A 15,881-nucleotide genomic window follows, 5' to 3' on the forward strand; every position below is an offset into this window, starting at 1 on the left:
GTAGCGTTTTCAAGAGGTTGATTGTTTCCACGTCGTCTTATTAGATAAAAATTAAGACGAATAGTGAAAAAGTGTAAATCGCTTTATTCGATCAGGCTTAGGTCTGTCTAACGCGAGTTGGCCTGTCTTACTTTAGGGGTAAGACAAGTTTGCGGCTTTTATCTGCAGGTTTGGTAAATTGACTGAAATGCGCAGATTTGCGGAAACATCGACATCCGTGTAAATTGGAAACAATTTCAACATTTTGCACAATAAGAACTGCAAAGATGTTGATCAGAGGTATTCTGCAGAAAATGATCATTTTATTTCAGAGAAGTCAAAAAGACTTGTATATAGTGAAGAAATGTAAAATTTTCTCACAGAGATTCTTGCAAGAAGAAGTAAATTGTTTTTTATATGCCCAGAAAAATTATTTCGAAAACTGTGGTAAGAAACTAATGAAATGAAAACAATTTGCACGTATGAACTGCGTGTTGGAAATGGGCTGAATTAATTTCAGTTTACTGAGATACCGATCCTTAGCTAGAAACCGCAGAGAAGCTGTCAAATATCGTACGTTAGCTTTTTCTTGATTTCTATCTTCATATAATCCTTCGCAAAGATCCGTGTATAATTAATTAAATTCCCGAAGACACTGTATAAACGAGTTCTATATAGATATATACATATAGATATATATAATAATAGGATAAGCGATTCCTAATACGATTTAATATATTCCTTATTATAATTATCATGTATACATGTGTATACTGTAAAATTATTTAATATTCTAATTTTCCTAAAATCGATGAGTAGCTGTGATATTGACTGGTGTATTGGGATTCATAATGATAGATGTAGTCTGTAATACGTTACGTAGTTGCAATCGGATATACAAAATGTGAGCACATAAATGTAGCGGTAGAATAAGCCACGATATCTTATAATAATGAAAGAAGGGGATTCTGCAGAATCGAACTCGCCTTGTGCCGAGAAAATTGTAATTACGGTCACGAGGGAGCCTTTCTTTCAATCGCGATTGCTGTAGATTTGTAACAATAACAATCGGGGTAATTAAGCTTAGGAATTTTTTATTGGCGTGCAAAGAACCGAATGTAAATTGAGAGCCGCGAAACAGGGTAACTCGTATTTCAATTTTCATTTATGTCATTACTTGTATTCGACGCCTCTTTATTGTACGTAATCGTATACCTACCCTAACACGATTTCGTATACTGTAATATAAATCTTATTTAATCTATAAGGTTCTTCTCTTTTCTTTTCTTTCCTTTTATATGTATATAATGAATAATCCTGATGTAGAAATTTCCGCATAAAAGTATGAAGACCTTATTACAAACTGATTAAATAAACTACAAATTACAGATTTAATTATCGATATTGAAACGTGATAATTCAACCATCGTCCAACGCTTTCGAAATCTCGACAAAACAATCAATAAGTACCTGATTAATCACGCTTCAATTAACAATAAGTTGACAATGGAGATGATATAATGAAGATTGGATCCAGCGTTTAGTTAAACCGTCAATTTATTTTGGATAAAGAGAACAGCGCATAAAGTAAATGCAAGTTAAAATACATTTCCATATATAGTTTGATATAGCGATTTTTTTAATCACTAACTACGGCTACAATTCACTGATATTGACACTAACTACAATTGTAACTGAATATCGCTGTGGTCGATCTTTGTAATTTGATCAACAATTTGAGCGATACTTGCCCACCACACCTGTCAAGCAATGTTTCTACATTGAATTGGCGCTAACTTTATCGACTCTAACGTCAGATGTATAACGATACGCTAATAATTTGTTACTAGCTCTGTAATTGTAAGACTCTATGCCGGGATGCTTTTCACACAAGTATTTGTACGCTGTACACAGGCGATCTATTTCCGCGACTTCAAGCATGAACGGTCTTGTCGTGGGGTCAATTTCGGCCAGCTTTGCCATCATCATTCCAAGCTCCTTTTGACAAGAGGTCGGAAACAGAGTTCTGAAAAAGAAGTAAATAATCTTTAACAAGAATTGATGAGGCTAATAAATGAATTAGGAACTGGGACAAGTCTCTGAGATAAACGATCTACAATTAAAGTTGAGGCATATGTTCAACATGCGTTTATCAAATTCCAGTATACTCACTCTATACATTTGATAACGTATTTCTGACGAAAACTGAACATGTGCCGGGTAACTTTTTCAAATAAATCAAATTCATGGTTTGTACCAGGCTGTACCAGCGGTGTAAATGTCACAACCCCGACATCCACGTCAGGCTGTGGAACAAATGCTTTGCCTGCAGCAAAACAGGTGGTAATGAGATGAGGAATTTTTGAGTGAATTCTGAGTCGATCCATCCAAAAATATAAGCATAAAAACGTCTCTGCTTTAAATTAATACAGTACTAGCAAAACCAAAATGTTTACTCACCGGGAATGACAAACTTTAGATGCGGTTTGGTCCAAGTCTGTGCCATGACTGACAATCTGCAGCGATCCCGAGCGTATGCTTCTGAGACGAGGCGTTCAGCAACTTCCTTTTGAAATGTGAGTGTCATTTTGGTTCTTCCCATGGCCCACGGTCCACTTTTCTCAGAGATAGCTTTAAGCCAGACGATAATAAGATGAGTCGATACGCTGAATGGTAGATTACCGATCAAATGAATCCTTGGTGGAATATCTTCCCAGCTTTTTTTCTCACACTCAGGAAACAAGTTCAAATTTACATTCAATATATCTCCTATGATTATTTCCATTTCGCCATTGACGTTTTGAAATGTTTCTTGGAGTAGCTGCAACGTAGGCAAAAATCTATTGTCTTTCTCAACTACTATTAACCTCTGTGGATACTTTCTCATTATCGATCGCGTCAATCCCCCTGGTCCAGGTCCGACTTCCAATATATGTCCATCTTTTATTCTACCTGCTGTTTTGATGATTTTATCTGTGAGACGTTCGTCCATTAAAAAGTTTTGGGACAACTGTTTACGCGCTTGAAGGCGATACAGTTTAACCAAATCTCTTATTGTGGGCAACGGAGGTAATCTTAGAATGGTCATTTTGGTGTGAACTTATTATTTTCTGTATATTTTTTCAATGTTAGATCGTAACAACCTATGAATATATCTAATCCTATATTATCGTTGCCTTCACGATAATTGTTATTCTGTCGTTTTTACTGGCTCTTCGAAATCATCAAGGAAATTTTCCTGGCGAACTGCATACATGGAGTACCCGTATATTCCTAGAACCAATGCTCCTAGCGCTAGACCGGTATATCTGTTGTTTCTTTGCATTCGTTTCAAGCTGGCCACTCTCTCAAGATTCCTCTCTTCTATAAGTCGCATGTACTCTTGTTCGACAAGCGTTAGTTTACGAAAGTTTTTCCCTTCATGGATTTTTGGCATCTGCTCATCAGCCATTGCACAACGATCTGAAAACGAGTGAACAAAGCTTCATAAATGAAACGAAAAAAACATTTATTCATTTTTATCCTATTTTGTGATTGCGCCGTTGTATACAAGCAATATTCTATGTTTTGTAGAAGTTCTTTTTTATTATCATTCGATTCAATACAAGTTATAGTATCGTTTACTGTAAGAATGAAATAAGAACGATCTTTGTGACAACTAAATGACTAGAAATATATTGATATTATTTAAACGGCAACAAAGCTGATAGTTGGGAAAAATTATCATGGGGATAAGAAAAATCATTGGAAAACTGAAAATTCCCCGGTTGATTAGTGATCATCAATAAATTGTCGTGGGATCGCAATTAGAGGTTAGAACATCGCGGAGTCTGTACCTACGCTCCAAGTACCGGGACATTTGTAACCACGATACTTAATCGGAACCGTTAACGGCGAACCACATTACTTAATCGTAAAAACCGTTGATATTTTGCAATGACTCACCTCTATATTGCAGAATTTATGGGATGATCTTCAACACACGTAGGTTACGTCGATTGTCACCATGATGGCATTAGAATGTGATGATGATGAGGCCCAGTTTTATTAGAATCTTCAATCTCCGCTAGACGACGCTACCATTGCACAAATCGTCACCTACCATATAGCGACGATTGCAGTTGTACCTTTCTCACCGACCATCATCCATAGGTAGTTTCGTTAATGACAAGTCGCAGGAGCCCTGATGTTTTCAGCCAATTGTATCTTCGAGTAAATTGGAAATAACCAATGACGTGGCTTTTGCTGTGTAAGCGAATTTACTGATACGTGTGAATCAGGTTGTGTTAGTCTTCTGCGAGCTGTCAAATAGCGAAAAATGGAATCAACAAGTAGTGAAGGAAACGATGATTATTACCTCGAATTGTCGCCTGATCCTGTGAGATTCGAATCGATCAGCCCGTTGACAAATGTTTTCTTCGATGACACGAACAAGCAGGTCTCTTTATTTGGATTTTCTTAAACTGCATTGATAACCTAAAATATTAATGATGGATTATCCCTCGTTTGATAGCCCCTTGACAGCTGCAAAATTCATGCTGTAGGTATTCGCTGTTCGTTCAGAGGGCGTTATCGGGGTCCTGGTCAAGGGTCCGGAGCACAATTTGAATTTCAGAATGGAAGACAAGGGTCCCATAATCTCAATCAAGTTCTCGCTCGACATGAACATCCTTGCTATACAACGGACTAATACTTCTGTCGAGTTCATCAATTACTCATCGGCCTCCGGATTGGACAATGTGGAATACTCGCAGACTTGTAAAGGAAAGAATGCCTCTATCTTAGGCTTCGTCTGGACACACAGCAATGAAATTTTATTCGTCACAGATCACGGAGTGGAACTGTTTTTGGTGAGTATCAGGCAGAGATTTTTTTCTACCTACTTTTCCTCCATGTGTGATCACTGTAAAAAGCACCATATAAGTCTGTGTAGATGTTAGATCAATAATACTCTATATTTTTTAGGTGGTTCCAGAGAAGCGAACTGTCAAAGCACTGAAATCCCTCAGTTTGGGAGTCAATTGGTTTGTCTTCTGCCCTCAAAGCTACCTCGTTCTCCTCTCGTCTGGTACCATCGGCAACCAAATGCAAGCGCTGCATATCACTCCTGGAAACTTGCACAAGCTCACCAAATTTGAAAGTGAGACAAACTTCTCGGGATTAACTTTGGAGATTGATTAGCCGATTAACGGAGATAGATATTGCATTGTTTCAGTGGAGGCTGGAGCCACGAAACCTGGGAAGCTCGCAGTTTCGGAGAGAGATGTAGCGTTGGCAGTTCTTTACGGAACCCCATCAATAATTGTGCTGCGCCATCAACCAGGAATCAATCGAAGCCTTGGTACGGCTCAAGTCTACGTCTACACAGTGCATAAGTAATTTTGTAATTTGCTTTTTCTCCGATTTTACCTCTTTCAAAGTACTCTCAATGATTCATTGATGATCCAATGTTTCAGAATGCTCACGATAAAGAAGAGCCACATTTTAAAACTCGACACTAGTGGCCGATTCGCAATCAATGTTATCGACAATCTTATAATTGTGCATCACCAAGCATCCGAAGTAAGTCTTGTTCACAAAGAACTACCTTTTTGAAAACGGTATTTTTTTCAGACTATTGACTGGTAGGAGATAAATCTGCTGATATGTACTGCTTATTTTATAGAAGCAGTTTAGCATCATTTTTCATTACTGATTGTGAACCAATTCGAAGCACTTTTTCTTACCATTGAAACATGGCAGTCTTTGAGTTTTATCTCGAGAGTAATTGATTGATAAATTACAGACTTCGATGATTTTTGACATTAAATTGCCGGGAGTGAGCGACGGCACTGTGATGCATCATACCAGTATAGCTGCACCCAAGCCGATAAGACCATACAGTTTGAAGGTCCCTGGCACGACTCTGCTAGAGCAATTATCTCAGCCCTGTCTACTTTGTATCCTTTTGAAAAAAAGATAATGATTATAAAAATAACAACATTGATCACCAAGCGTTTTACTTAATTTCTCTTAGATTCCCCTGGCTGGGTTGTTTTTCAACCAAATATAATAATCGATGCAAAATTAGGATGCCTTTGGTAAGTTTATGAGAAAAATATTCAACTTGTTTTCAATCTAGGAGTTTAAAAGATGCATGGAGTAAAGAAGTTGTCGATTAATTCACAGGTTTGTTAAGCTGCGACTTGAATCGTTGGTAAAATTAATCCCCGACAAAGTACTGCTCGTTGAGTTTTTAATGCAACGAAATGATTCCAAGCAGGTTTTGATGCAAGTTGTGAAGGAAAATGTTACTCAGCTACCGTCAAGCTTGTTGTACATGTCAACGATTTTTGATAAGTTGAACACTGTTTATCGTAACCACCTCGAAAATGAGTTGCAAAGCCAAGTAAGTGACCATTGTGATGAATAATAGCGATAAAAAACCCATTGCACATTCATCTTCTATCGATCAATCGACAGATGGGAACGCCGCTGCAAATTGGGTCCAAAGGTGTCGCCACAGTGTCAGAAAACATTAAATACAAACAAATAATTGATCAGAGCGATATGTACACTTACATATTGTCAAAGTTTCCCGAGGACACGACAGAGCCAAAAATGGTGGTTTGGATACTGTTGGAATACATTAGGTACATGCCTTGACGAAAAGTGTAGTTTGAAAAGAGTTTTTTTTTTTTTCAGCGTATAGCTCCCTGGGTATAAAATCTCTCAATGAACTTTCTCCGATTTTTTTTCCTTAGGTCTCTGGCCGATCATGATATACCTGTTCAGCACTACCTCCATGAATTGGTAATCACGACTTTGGTTCACCGGAAGGCTTACTATCAGCTGCATCAGTTGCTACAGTATCACGTTGTCGCTGACTCAAAACCACTCGCCTGTCTTCTACTGTCTTTGGAAAGTCTCTATCCAGCTGCTCACCAACTTGCGCTAGATATGCTCAAGCGATTAGGAAATGCTCACGAAGAAATAATGGAAGTCTTGCTATCCAAAGGACACATATTACCGGCATTACGGTGAGCTGAACACCCTTGAAAATGCATCTTACAATTGTAAAAATGAAATTTCATATTTCAAGGTGATCCGCCTGGAGAAAATACATATCTTTCCATTACAGGTATGTCAGATCGGTCGGAATAATCGATCAGGTTTCTGCTCGCAAATTTTTGGAAGCAGCAAAGACCTCGAACGATCCTAAGTTGTTTCACTCCGTTTATAAGTTCTTCGAAAATCGCAATTTGAGACTCCATAACACAACTGCTTTCACAAGAGGGGAACATTGTCAAACATATGTACAGCATTTTAAATATTTATTCCAAGGAACTGACAACGGCTGTAATTCAGATACAAATTCAAATGTATCGACTATGTCATCGTAGGTCGAATCGCAATTTATTTGCTAATCGTAACACAATTATACATATTGATTTGGTCATGCATTGAATAGCGAGTTATAATAGAAACAGCCATGGTTATGTACCAAATAATCAAATGGTATTATTTTTTTTTTCCTCTACCTTAAGGTTTGGCTGAAATTATCAGGAATAATTAACTCAGCATTCGCGTATCATCACGCTTATGTTTTTGTTCAATGCCCACAATTCACAAGACTAGTGCAATCAAGAATTTGTGAAATTTGTGAACAGGATGATAAACATGCATGGAAAACCAGAAAAATGCAGAAAGTAAGGAACTAGCAAACTATTTGTAATCTTACGGTCATTCCGTTTCATTTCTCGTACTGTTCTGTGATACATTATAATTAATGCTGTGTTGAGAATGGTGCTGCTTGAAGCTCTGTTGTGTAAATTATAATATTGTATAAAAACATTTCCGTGGGATATGTTATTATGAGGATAATATATGTAAAATATTTGTTTTTGAATTTACTATTATTGACTGAATATTACCGCATGGAATAAGTCTGGTATATTTTCGTTCCCATCACGAAGTTACTATTACTTTGTGGTTCCCACGAATGACAAGTTGACAAAAAATCGAACGTCTCTCATTATCCACAAACTTTTCACCGAATGCATAACGAACTGATTTAAAGTACGCAATAATAGCTACATTCACGTTGTCGCCGAAGCCAATCTCTACAACTTCAGAGAGGCAAAGTGATAGCTGGTAGAATTATCAAAATGGCGATGATGGTCGGAGGTCTAATTGAACGAGTGAATACAATTGATGAAAATAAACAAGTACTGAGTGAATTAGCGAGAAATAACGAGGTGAAGATCAATTGCGTAAAGTGTAAACTATGCGTAGAAAATTTTTTATCATTGAATCCGTATCGCTAAGATCGATTAAATCGTAATTGTTCTGCCGCATTTTTCAGTTCGTCGAACCCAGCAAAGAAAAACTCGACAAACTATTCGATAAATTGAACGCTGAGAATGCGAGAGAAATTGTAAATTACATGCACAGCTATGAACCAGATTGGCACAACATAAAGGTGAGCTAAACGGCTGTCAGCGCTATCGAAATCCCCCGCGTCATAACCTCAAATTACGTTCCTATTGACATCGCAACTCTGTTGTCTAATTCGGAGATTTTTGTTTATGAAGACGCAATGGTCTTAGGTAATCGCTGGTAGATAAACAATCGCTCAAATCGCCTATCGAATAAATTACGAAATCTTAACAAGTCGTAGAGAAATGAATTTTTTGCTATTATGACTTCTGATTATTTTCTACTTTTTTATTATTATTATACTGCACATTCTAAATTTTCTGTACCAATGCCAAATAGTCCGTTCAAATGATGATGTGCTATGTTTACATCCTCTGCCACAATGTCATAATATAACATTTTTTACGTTTTGATTATATAACATTGTTATCTTTATTTTTCTTATCTTGAAATAAAAAAAGATGAAAAAATACCTTAATAATCTAGTACTAGTACCAAAATCAGTGAAAATTTACCCTGAATCATGTTGACAAAAATTGATGTTTTGGATGAATAAATGAAATTGGATTTTCAAGTTTTAGCTGAAGTTTTTCTTTATGGAACTAATTTATTTGGAGAATATTTTCACACAAAGCAAACACTTTCAGCTAGTTTCTTCTGTTCGATTAACCAAGTGAAAAATAATTTTTTCTCTAGGTGACAGGATGCCTTTACGGTCCTATACCAGGAGTCCCATGCGGTTCTTGGTGGGGAATAAGGATGGACTGCTCGAGAGATCACATGCATGATCCTTTCAGTTTGAGCGTGCAATGCGGCCCAGTAGGGGCAGTTTCTGTCTGCACCTCCCATTCAGACGAGGACGTTGACTTGGGAGACATATTGAGCTTCACATCTGAGGCAAGCGCTGAGAAGCAAGGATACATTGGTAGGCGAGGATATCTTAAGAGCAAAGAGGAAAATCCAGAGACCAGGTCCTTGATCTTGAGCTTGGAGAATCAGGTGCCGATACGCATAATTAGAAGCTACAATTTATCCAATGAATACTCGCCAAAGACGGGTTATCGCTACGATGGCTTGTATGTTGTCGTAAAATGCTGGATTGGTGTATCTCCGGAAACAGGTTTAAAGTGCTATAAATTTGCACTGAGACGACTTCTACACCAGGATCCCCCACCCTGGAAATTGCAGACTCCTTGTGACAGAGGCGTTGAACCAGGCGCCAATACCAATGATACGATTATATCTCGATGTATTTCTATGAAGAAGTTTCAGGGCAGAGATGGGAAAATGGTAATTTGATTATTATGATATTTTTTTCTGTGAATGCTTATTTGCTCGTCCAAGGTACATAGACATTGGTTGAAATTTTTATTAAATGTAAGTCACAGTGGTATCTGTGAATGAATTTCTGTTGGAAAATATCTGGATAAATTTTGTTAGCAATCGTATTTTGTTTCCAGTTGCAACTGCACGCACCTTGCAACGATAATCTGAGTAAAGCTACTAAATCTGTGGAGAAAGAGAAACAAAGTTTATCCAAAGAAGAAAGATCCCCAGTCGGAAGAGCAGGTAATTCGAGCAGACCTGATATCACGACAACAGTGACAGTTTTACCAGGTAGAAAAACTGTCTCGGACGATCATACAAATGTTCAAGGTAGCACGATTGTTACGAGACGTGTATCCAAAAAAGCACCAAACAACAAACCCGACAGTAAACAACTAATTTCTGAGTCCAGTAACAAACCGTCCAGTGAAATACAGCCACGAAACGAACTGGGTGAAGAAGAGAGAGTAAAGTCTCAGGGCACGCGACTCCAGAACACGAACATATCGATTCGATACGATTTGTACGATTCTTCTCACAACATTAAGCAGCGTGGTTCTAACATCGCGACTTACAGCGGCGGCGGAAGTGGTGGGTTCAAACCGCGCATGCACATTGTTCCTACTAGACAGCTCCACTTCGCAGGAGTTGATTCGTCGCCCGGCAGCAGTAGCCGGACGATTTCGAGTGTGAAAATGGAGCGAGTCGAGTCAATCAGCGGTATGAAGAAGCTGAATCTTGACGAAGTTTGTAATGAAAGAGAAATTTCGTCGCTGACCCATCAACAAAACCCGCAATTAACTGTGGAACACTCATACGCTACGCAATTGACAGAGGGGTCGGAACTGCACGACGAAAAGGTTGAACAAAATCGTCAAAGTTTTGTAAATAAGGCGATGAATGAAAGGGAAGCGCTTCTGAAACCTCGGCAAAGAGAAAGGAGAAATAAGAAAAATAGTCGAGAGTGTAAATCTCATATATCGTCTTCAATCGAGGAGACAGAAGTGCGAAAAACCGTTGGTGCTTTGAATAGAATTCAATCAACCGTCAACGATAATTCTCCTTCTGAAGAAACGTTGGCTAGAAGAAAGCTTAGGGATGTTCCGGTCCCTTCGCCTTCTGAGAGTCCACCATTCAAGGGATTCGTATCGGCGAGGAACATCGATAGGAAAACATGGTCCGAATCCATGGAAATGGCAAGTTCGCTCACTGTTGAGAAAATGCTGGATATAATAACGGAGGAAAAGACTAGTCCAATGGCAAAGATGCTAATAAGTACTGTGATTGGATTCCCCCATGTCGAGACCCTTCCTGCCTGCAACAATAACAAGGAAAGCACACTAACGAATGTCCATTATGAAGAGCTGGATAATTCGTCGCAGATAGCGACGAATCGGAATAAAACTGGAGTCCAAACTGCCATAAATAAACGAACACCGTTGAGCATGAAAACCAGATCCTGTGCTAAACTTTGTGAGCAAACAGCAGCGAAAACTGTTCAAGAAAAAGAAACAGTCCTTAATGTATCCAGTGAAAAGTTGAAGATGGTCGACAAAACTGTATTGTGTTTGGAAAGAATCGGTAGCAATTATCTGCCGAAACTGTCGCGTTCAAGGCAATTCAGATGCCTGGATAACAGCAGAGAGCAAAACATTATCGAAATAGTTTACACCGGCAAAGATTCGATCGGAAATCAACAAGCGGTGGATGCAAATTTGAATCATACACACAGGTTAAGGTCTAGCGGAAAAGTAGAAGTCAGCGGAAAGCCAAAGATTAAAAACCCTGATATCAAAGCTACCGAACAACCGCACATGCTCGGTAGCAGAGCGAGAGAAGTTCGCGTCCCGAGTAACAGAAATCGGCGATGGCCTGACGCAGTGGATGCCAATGCTGCTAATTATACAGTAACGAAGCGTAAAAGCGGATCTGAGTTTTGCAGAAGTCATGGAGAAGTTGACGCATATGAAACTGTTCCAGGAATAAGCGAAAACCAGGAAAATAACACATCGACCAGCGCGAAGTCTGTTGATACTGTCGACTGTTCAAAAATAACGAAAGATTCGAGTATACAATTGAAAGACCAGATTCAAACGAACGGCTGCTTGATCGGCGCGAGGAAATCCTCAATGTCACATAAGCCAGAATTTGTCGAAAGAACGGACGATTCTTGTCTTCAAAAATCTCCGCGCAGCGATCAGACCCTTGTGACAAAATCAACTGAGAAATCTAACAGCGAACGAATTTCAGGTGACAAAGTGTCGAATTTTCGGGGAAATCTGATTTCGGAAAGGTTGCAGGAATCCAAAATAACTTCTCAAAACTCTGAAGCGCGTGATATCACTGCAGATTCGGTAGCTCGAAACTTTACTGGCGATAACAATAAGCTATCGAGTCTTAAACCGCTTGGAGGAGTTACGCGTTCCAAGGAATCTGGGCTGGTATCCAGGAAGAAAGATAGATCGCCGGAAAAGATCAGACTGGCGAAAAGGCCGAGAGTTCGTGTCAAACACAAGCTGGAAATAGCAAATTTAGTCATAGACATGAACATGAGCCCCAGATCGCAAATCTCTAAATCAAGATCGGGTCGATCGCTGAGGGGCGTAGATTACTTACGTGGCGGTAGAAGTTGCCCGACTATCCTGGATCAGTCGAGGAAACGAAGGAACACCGAGCCCGTTCAGCACCCGACGAGTTTGCCAAAGCGGATGAGTAAGGATGCCCAGATTCCAAATTCTTCTGTCCGAATTACGGATGCAGCGAATTCCATGAAGGAGCTTAAACTTCGGAAGAAGTCGGAAGGGGAGAAATCACTATCAAATAACAACAACAACAACAACAACAACAGGGATATTAAGAACAGTACTTCGATGCGACGGATCGGTAGAACAGAAAAAATCGTCACAAAAATAAAAAAACCAATGAAAGCTAAGAAGTCTAACATCGTTACAGCGAGGAGAGCGATAGCAGACATGCCGAAGATGATTCGTAAACAAGATTTGATGGTAAAGACCAAGAAACAGCCCAGTGAAGTAGCTTCGAGACCCACGAGGCGAGAGGCTGTGACCAGAACGCGGAGCGGAAGAAGTCCCAGAAGTCTGACCATCGGGAGACTTTGTATTCGCAGACCGTTGCCTCAGAGTGGCGAAACCTATGCGCTACAGACGAAGAATCAGAGGGATAAGAGTGAGAGAGTGGTTAAACAAAATTTAAATCCTGGTAAACAGCCGCTGCCTCAGAGAGAGCCAGCAAAATTCGCGCAGCTTAACTGCAACGTCGAAAAAAGATCAGCTGAGGTGCGTACGAAGTCGAAAATGATCAGCGTCATGGTGCAGTGTTCTCTTATTCCAAATCCTCCGGAATCTCCTATCTGCAATCTCGATGCCAACTATCGCTCGAAGAGAAACAGTCCATCAGATACAAACGTAAACACTGGATATCTGATCAGTGAGTACATCGGTAGTTCGTCTAATTCTGAATCGAAAAGAGTGAAACACGAGGTGATCGATTTGATCGAGATCAAGTCGGAGAGCGGCAGCGAAAACGTAGTCGAATGCCAGTTGGACGACGACGAAACTGACAGGGTCGAAAATTCAGTCCTACGAATAAAACCTTCGACGAGTAATCGAGCCTTTGCAAAGTCTGATCGCAGGGAATCGCCTCTTGATTTGGCAGGCCTCCACGATCAGCGAAGCGAGGATTCGCTTTCGAACAGAGGTTTCGTACGCTACGTTCCAAGCCAAAAACAGTCTACCATTGTCCCGGTGAAAACAGCGGAGTTAAGCTTCAGGATCGCGCAGCTAGAGTCAATCGGATTCAAGCCAATAAAACCTGGGATTCATCCCAACGACGAATCGGAACACGGGCGGCGAAGCACCAGCGATAGTCCCAGAATATTGTACGTGAGCAGGGTCGTGAAACGAGGCGTGAACGAGGAATACGACAAGTATACAAGCGAAGAGACTAACGTCGTTCAGTACATGGACAGTGAGTTGTCCTACGAGGACATAGAGAACGAAGATAAAGATTTCTACGTTCAAAAAATGGAGTTTGTCAAATTCGGGGACACTATAGACGAGGAAAGTGTTCATATTTCAGAGTCGCATGGTGAAGAGGAGGAAGAGGAGGAGGAGTTGGAGGAAGAGGACGAGGAAGAAGAAGAAGACGAGGAGAACGTCAAGGACAACGAAGAACGGGAGGAGGATTTTGGACGTGATCTTAAAACGGAATGGCAATCTCAGCTCAACGAAGATAGAAACAGTTCCAATATCGACGATCACGATCAGTCGGCTGCCGATTCTGATGGCGACGTACCGCCGTGGCACGGTTGGAGGAAAATTATTTCCAATAAAGAGACCCATTTTGTCGGATGGTAAATAACTAAAGTCTGATACTTTGGTTGCAGTACAAGGAAAAAAAAACAAACAAAGCCTAACTAATCCGGTAGTCATTTGTGCCCCGGAATGGCTTTGCGCTTTGCTATTTTAACACTGAATGCGGTTTAATACTACAAAAAAAATGAACAAAGTGTACACCATAAGGGTTTTTGTACAGGTGATGAAATTTATTATTCAAAATGTGGCCTTCTCGTTTATCGCAGATCGAATTACTCTTGCGGCAAAAGACGCGGTATCTGTGTCAAGTTTTCTATGGTTTTAAGGGAAACTTGAGAGAAAAATATATGTGTAACAAATAAACTATCTTGCACGTCTTCGGCTATTCTTTTATTAAAATTTGAAATTATGGAGTTCTATAAGTATGTTGGGTTAACTGAGCAGAATTTTTCACTCTAAATTTCGTTCTTTAATAGTGTATTGAAAAATGAATATTATTTTGGATTGAGCATTGAATTGTGCCTTTATTTTAGTACGTGGTGAAAAGTTTTGGCAAGAATTTATGTACAGTAAAGACTTTATTCTTTTTACTTCGTCTGATACAACTCGCTGCAGTGTCCGATCAAAATTTTTTTAAGCTTTGTTGTCATTTTATATTACTATTATTATTATTATTATCATCATCATCATCATTATTATTATTATTATTACTATAATAATTATTATTGTTGTTATTATTACTACTACTATACAAAAAGTTTTTACTACGATTATTTAAATGATGCAAAGTTTAAAACACGTTTAATACAGTAACCCGATACTTTTTCCTGCAGTCTTGTACAGATCTGATATTTATTTCGGAAAATGTTCAGGGTTATCCTCTTCGTGTAAATCAAGTTTACCGGAAGGGAGGGTGGGGGGGGGGGGGGGGGGGGGGGGGGCAGCCACCATCCCGAAAAACTCGTCTTATCAAATATCTCGTGCCTCGTACAACCAAAACCGTAGGATCCGTTCTTGTAGATAATAAAATTCTCCACACGATTTATAATTTTCATAGATTCACTACACAGAATTGCCATTTTTCTGAACATCTTTTACCGTTTTATGTGTTATAAAAATTTTCTCCGTGTACTACGAGTAATATTTCCATTCATCTGCATTCGCGTGACGAAATGTTTATCGCGATGCGGTTCTTAAAGTCTCAATTTTACGGGAAAAATTTTGCAATAAAGTTCATTGCAAATTGTATATTCTACAAATTTGGGTATAACCAATTTTACTGTTTCATCAAGCGTTGACTATATGTTTAGCAATAACTATATTTGGAAAAGTTTACCGCACTGTAAATCAAAAACTTAACGCTATACAGGGAAAAAAATTCTTACAAAAATTATAAGGAATTTTATTATCTACGAAAACGGTTTCTATGTTTTCTGTTGCGCGATGCACGGTTGACAAGATATTTAATAAGACGTGTTTTCCGAAATGGTGGCTGAAGCGCCCCCCGCCACCGACTTAAATTTACACTCAGAGGATAGCTCCGAACATTTTCTGCCACGAACATTAATTCTGTAGAAGATTGCATTATGAATATATCTTTTTTGCTTTAGTTCTTGTACTAGTTCAAAAACAAGTCTTGAGATACTTCTTTAACTTGTATGTATAATATAATATCTAACGGAGCGCAGTCTTCGTTATTTATTTAGGTAGGATACTATTACTTTGTCATTTTTCGTGCTCTATATTGACGTAGTTTTGTTGTTGAAAATTTTTCATTTTTTTTTTCTATATATGAGCAGAGCGTGGTTAACAACGCGTAGGTAA

General features: G+C 39.1%; 4 protein-coding genes across 5 annotated transcripts; 2 read left to right on the forward strand and 2 right to left on the reverse strand.

The window, feature by feature from the left end:
* Positions 1-1,518: 1,518 nt before the first annotated feature.
* On the reverse strand, positions 1,519-3,067 carry LOC107221640 (dimethyladenosine transferase 1, mitochondrial). The gene is made up of 3 exons (XM_015660710.2): positions 2,440-3,067; positions 2,152-2,305; positions 1,519-2,005 (listed from the first exon to the last, which is right to left on the reverse strand). Exons 1-3 carry the CDS (start codon positions 3,065-3,067, stop codon positions 1,756-1,758), a joined length of 1,032 nt encoding a protein of 343 aa, XP_015516196.1. The 3' UTR covers positions 1,519-1,755.
* A 102-nt stretch (positions 3,068-3,169) lies between these two features.
* On the reverse strand, positions 3,170-4,078 carry LOC107221650 (cytochrome c oxidase assembly factor 3, mitochondrial). The gene is made up of 2 exons (XM_015660721.2): positions 3,925-4,078; positions 3,170-3,441 (listed from the first exon to the last, which is right to left on the reverse strand). The coding sequence occupies exon 2, from the start codon at positions 3,428-3,430 to the stop codon at positions 3,170-3,172; it is 261 nt and encodes an 86-aa protein (XP_015516207.1). The 5' UTR covers positions 3,431-3,441; positions 3,925-4,078.
* Positions 4,079-4,116: 38 nt separating this feature from the next.
* Positions 4,117-7,867, forward strand: LOC107221632 (regulator of MON1-CCZ1 complex). 2 transcript variants are annotated; one of them, XM_015660698.2, is made up of 12 exons: positions 4,117-4,417; positions 4,524-4,829; positions 4,945-5,119; positions 5,195-5,354; positions 5,436-5,541; positions 5,765-5,918; positions 5,996-6,059; positions 6,148-6,367; positions 6,442-6,611; positions 6,723-6,998; positions 7,100-7,357; positions 7,506-7,867. In XM_015660698.2, exons 1-12 carry the CDS (start codon positions 4,298-4,300, stop codon positions 7,513-7,515), a joined length of 2,019 nt encoding a protein of 672 aa, XP_015516184.2. In that variant the 5' UTR covers positions 4,117-4,297; the 3' UTR covers positions 7,516-7,867. The 2 variants fall into 2 exon arrangements, with proteins under 2 accessions (XP_015516184.2, XP_046592571.1); XM_046736615.1 differs by having other exon boundaries at positions 4,279-4,417; positions 4,493-4,829.
* A 134-nt stretch (positions 7,868-8,001) lies between these two features.
* On the forward strand, positions 8,002-14,981 carry LOC107221457 (transcriptional regulator ATRX-like). Its single transcript, XM_046737953.1, has 4 exons — positions 8,002-8,216; positions 8,324-8,440; positions 9,094-9,687; positions 9,858-14,981. The coding sequence occupies exons 1-4, from the start codon at positions 8,127-8,129 to the stop codon at positions 14,097-14,099; spliced, it is 5,043 nt and encodes a 1,680-aa protein (XP_046593909.1). The 5' UTR covers positions 8,002-8,126; the 3' UTR covers positions 14,100-14,981.
* Positions 14,982-15,881: the final 900 nt, after the last annotated feature.

Source organism: Neodiprion lecontei, chromosome 4 (genome assembly GCF_021901455.1).
Source record: "Neodiprion lecontei isolate iyNeoLeco1 chromosome 4, iyNeoLeco1.1, whole genome shotgun sequence".
In the NCBI taxonomy this organism is placed as follows: domain Eukaryota; kingdom Metazoa; phylum Arthropoda; class Insecta; order Hymenoptera; family Diprionidae; genus Neodiprion; species Neodiprion lecontei.

Excerpts from the sequence above, each read along its gene's own strand:
- LOC107221640 (XM_015660710.2), bottom strand. The coding sequence starts at position 3,067 with ATGACCATTCTAAGATTACCTCCGTTGCCCACAATAAGAGATTTGGTT. Across the intron at positions 2,306-2,439 it reads TCTAAAGTTTGTCATTCCCG|GCAAAGCATTTGTTCCACAG; the intron begins GTGAGTAAACAT and ends GTTTTGCTGCAG. Across the intron at positions 2,006-2,151 it reads TACGTTATCAAATGTATAGA|AACTCTGTTTCCGACCTCTT; the intron begins GTGAGTATACTG and ends CTTCTTTTTCAG.
- LOC107221650 (XM_015660721.2), bottom strand. The coding sequence starts at position 3,430 with ATGGCTGATGAGCAGATGCCAAAAATCCATGAAGGGAAAAACTTTCGT.
- LOC107221632 (XM_015660698.2), top strand. The coding sequence starts at position 4,298 with ATGGAATCAACAAGTAGTGAAGGAAACGATGATTATTACCTCGAATTG. Across the intron at positions 5,120-5,194 it reads CAAGCTCACCAAATTTGAAA|TGGAGGCTGGAGCCACGAAA; the intron begins GTGAGACAAACT and ends GCATTGTTTCAG. Across the intron at positions 5,542-5,764 it reads TGCATCACCAAGCATCCGAA|ACTTCGATGATTTTTGACAT; the intron begins GTAAGTCTTGTT and ends GATAAATTACAG.
- LOC107221457 (XM_046737953.1), top strand. The coding sequence starts at position 8,127 with ATGGCGATGATGGTCGGAGGTCTAATTGAACGAGTGAATACAATTGAT. Across the intron at positions 8,217-8,323 it reads AATTAGCGAGAAATAACGAG|TTCGTCGAACCCAGCAAAGA; the intron begins GTGAAGATCAAT and ends CGCATTTTTCAG. Across the intron at positions 9,688-9,857 it reads AGGGCAGAGATGGGAAAATG|TTGCAACTGCACGCACCTTG; the intron begins GTAATTTGATTA and ends TTTTGTTTCCAG.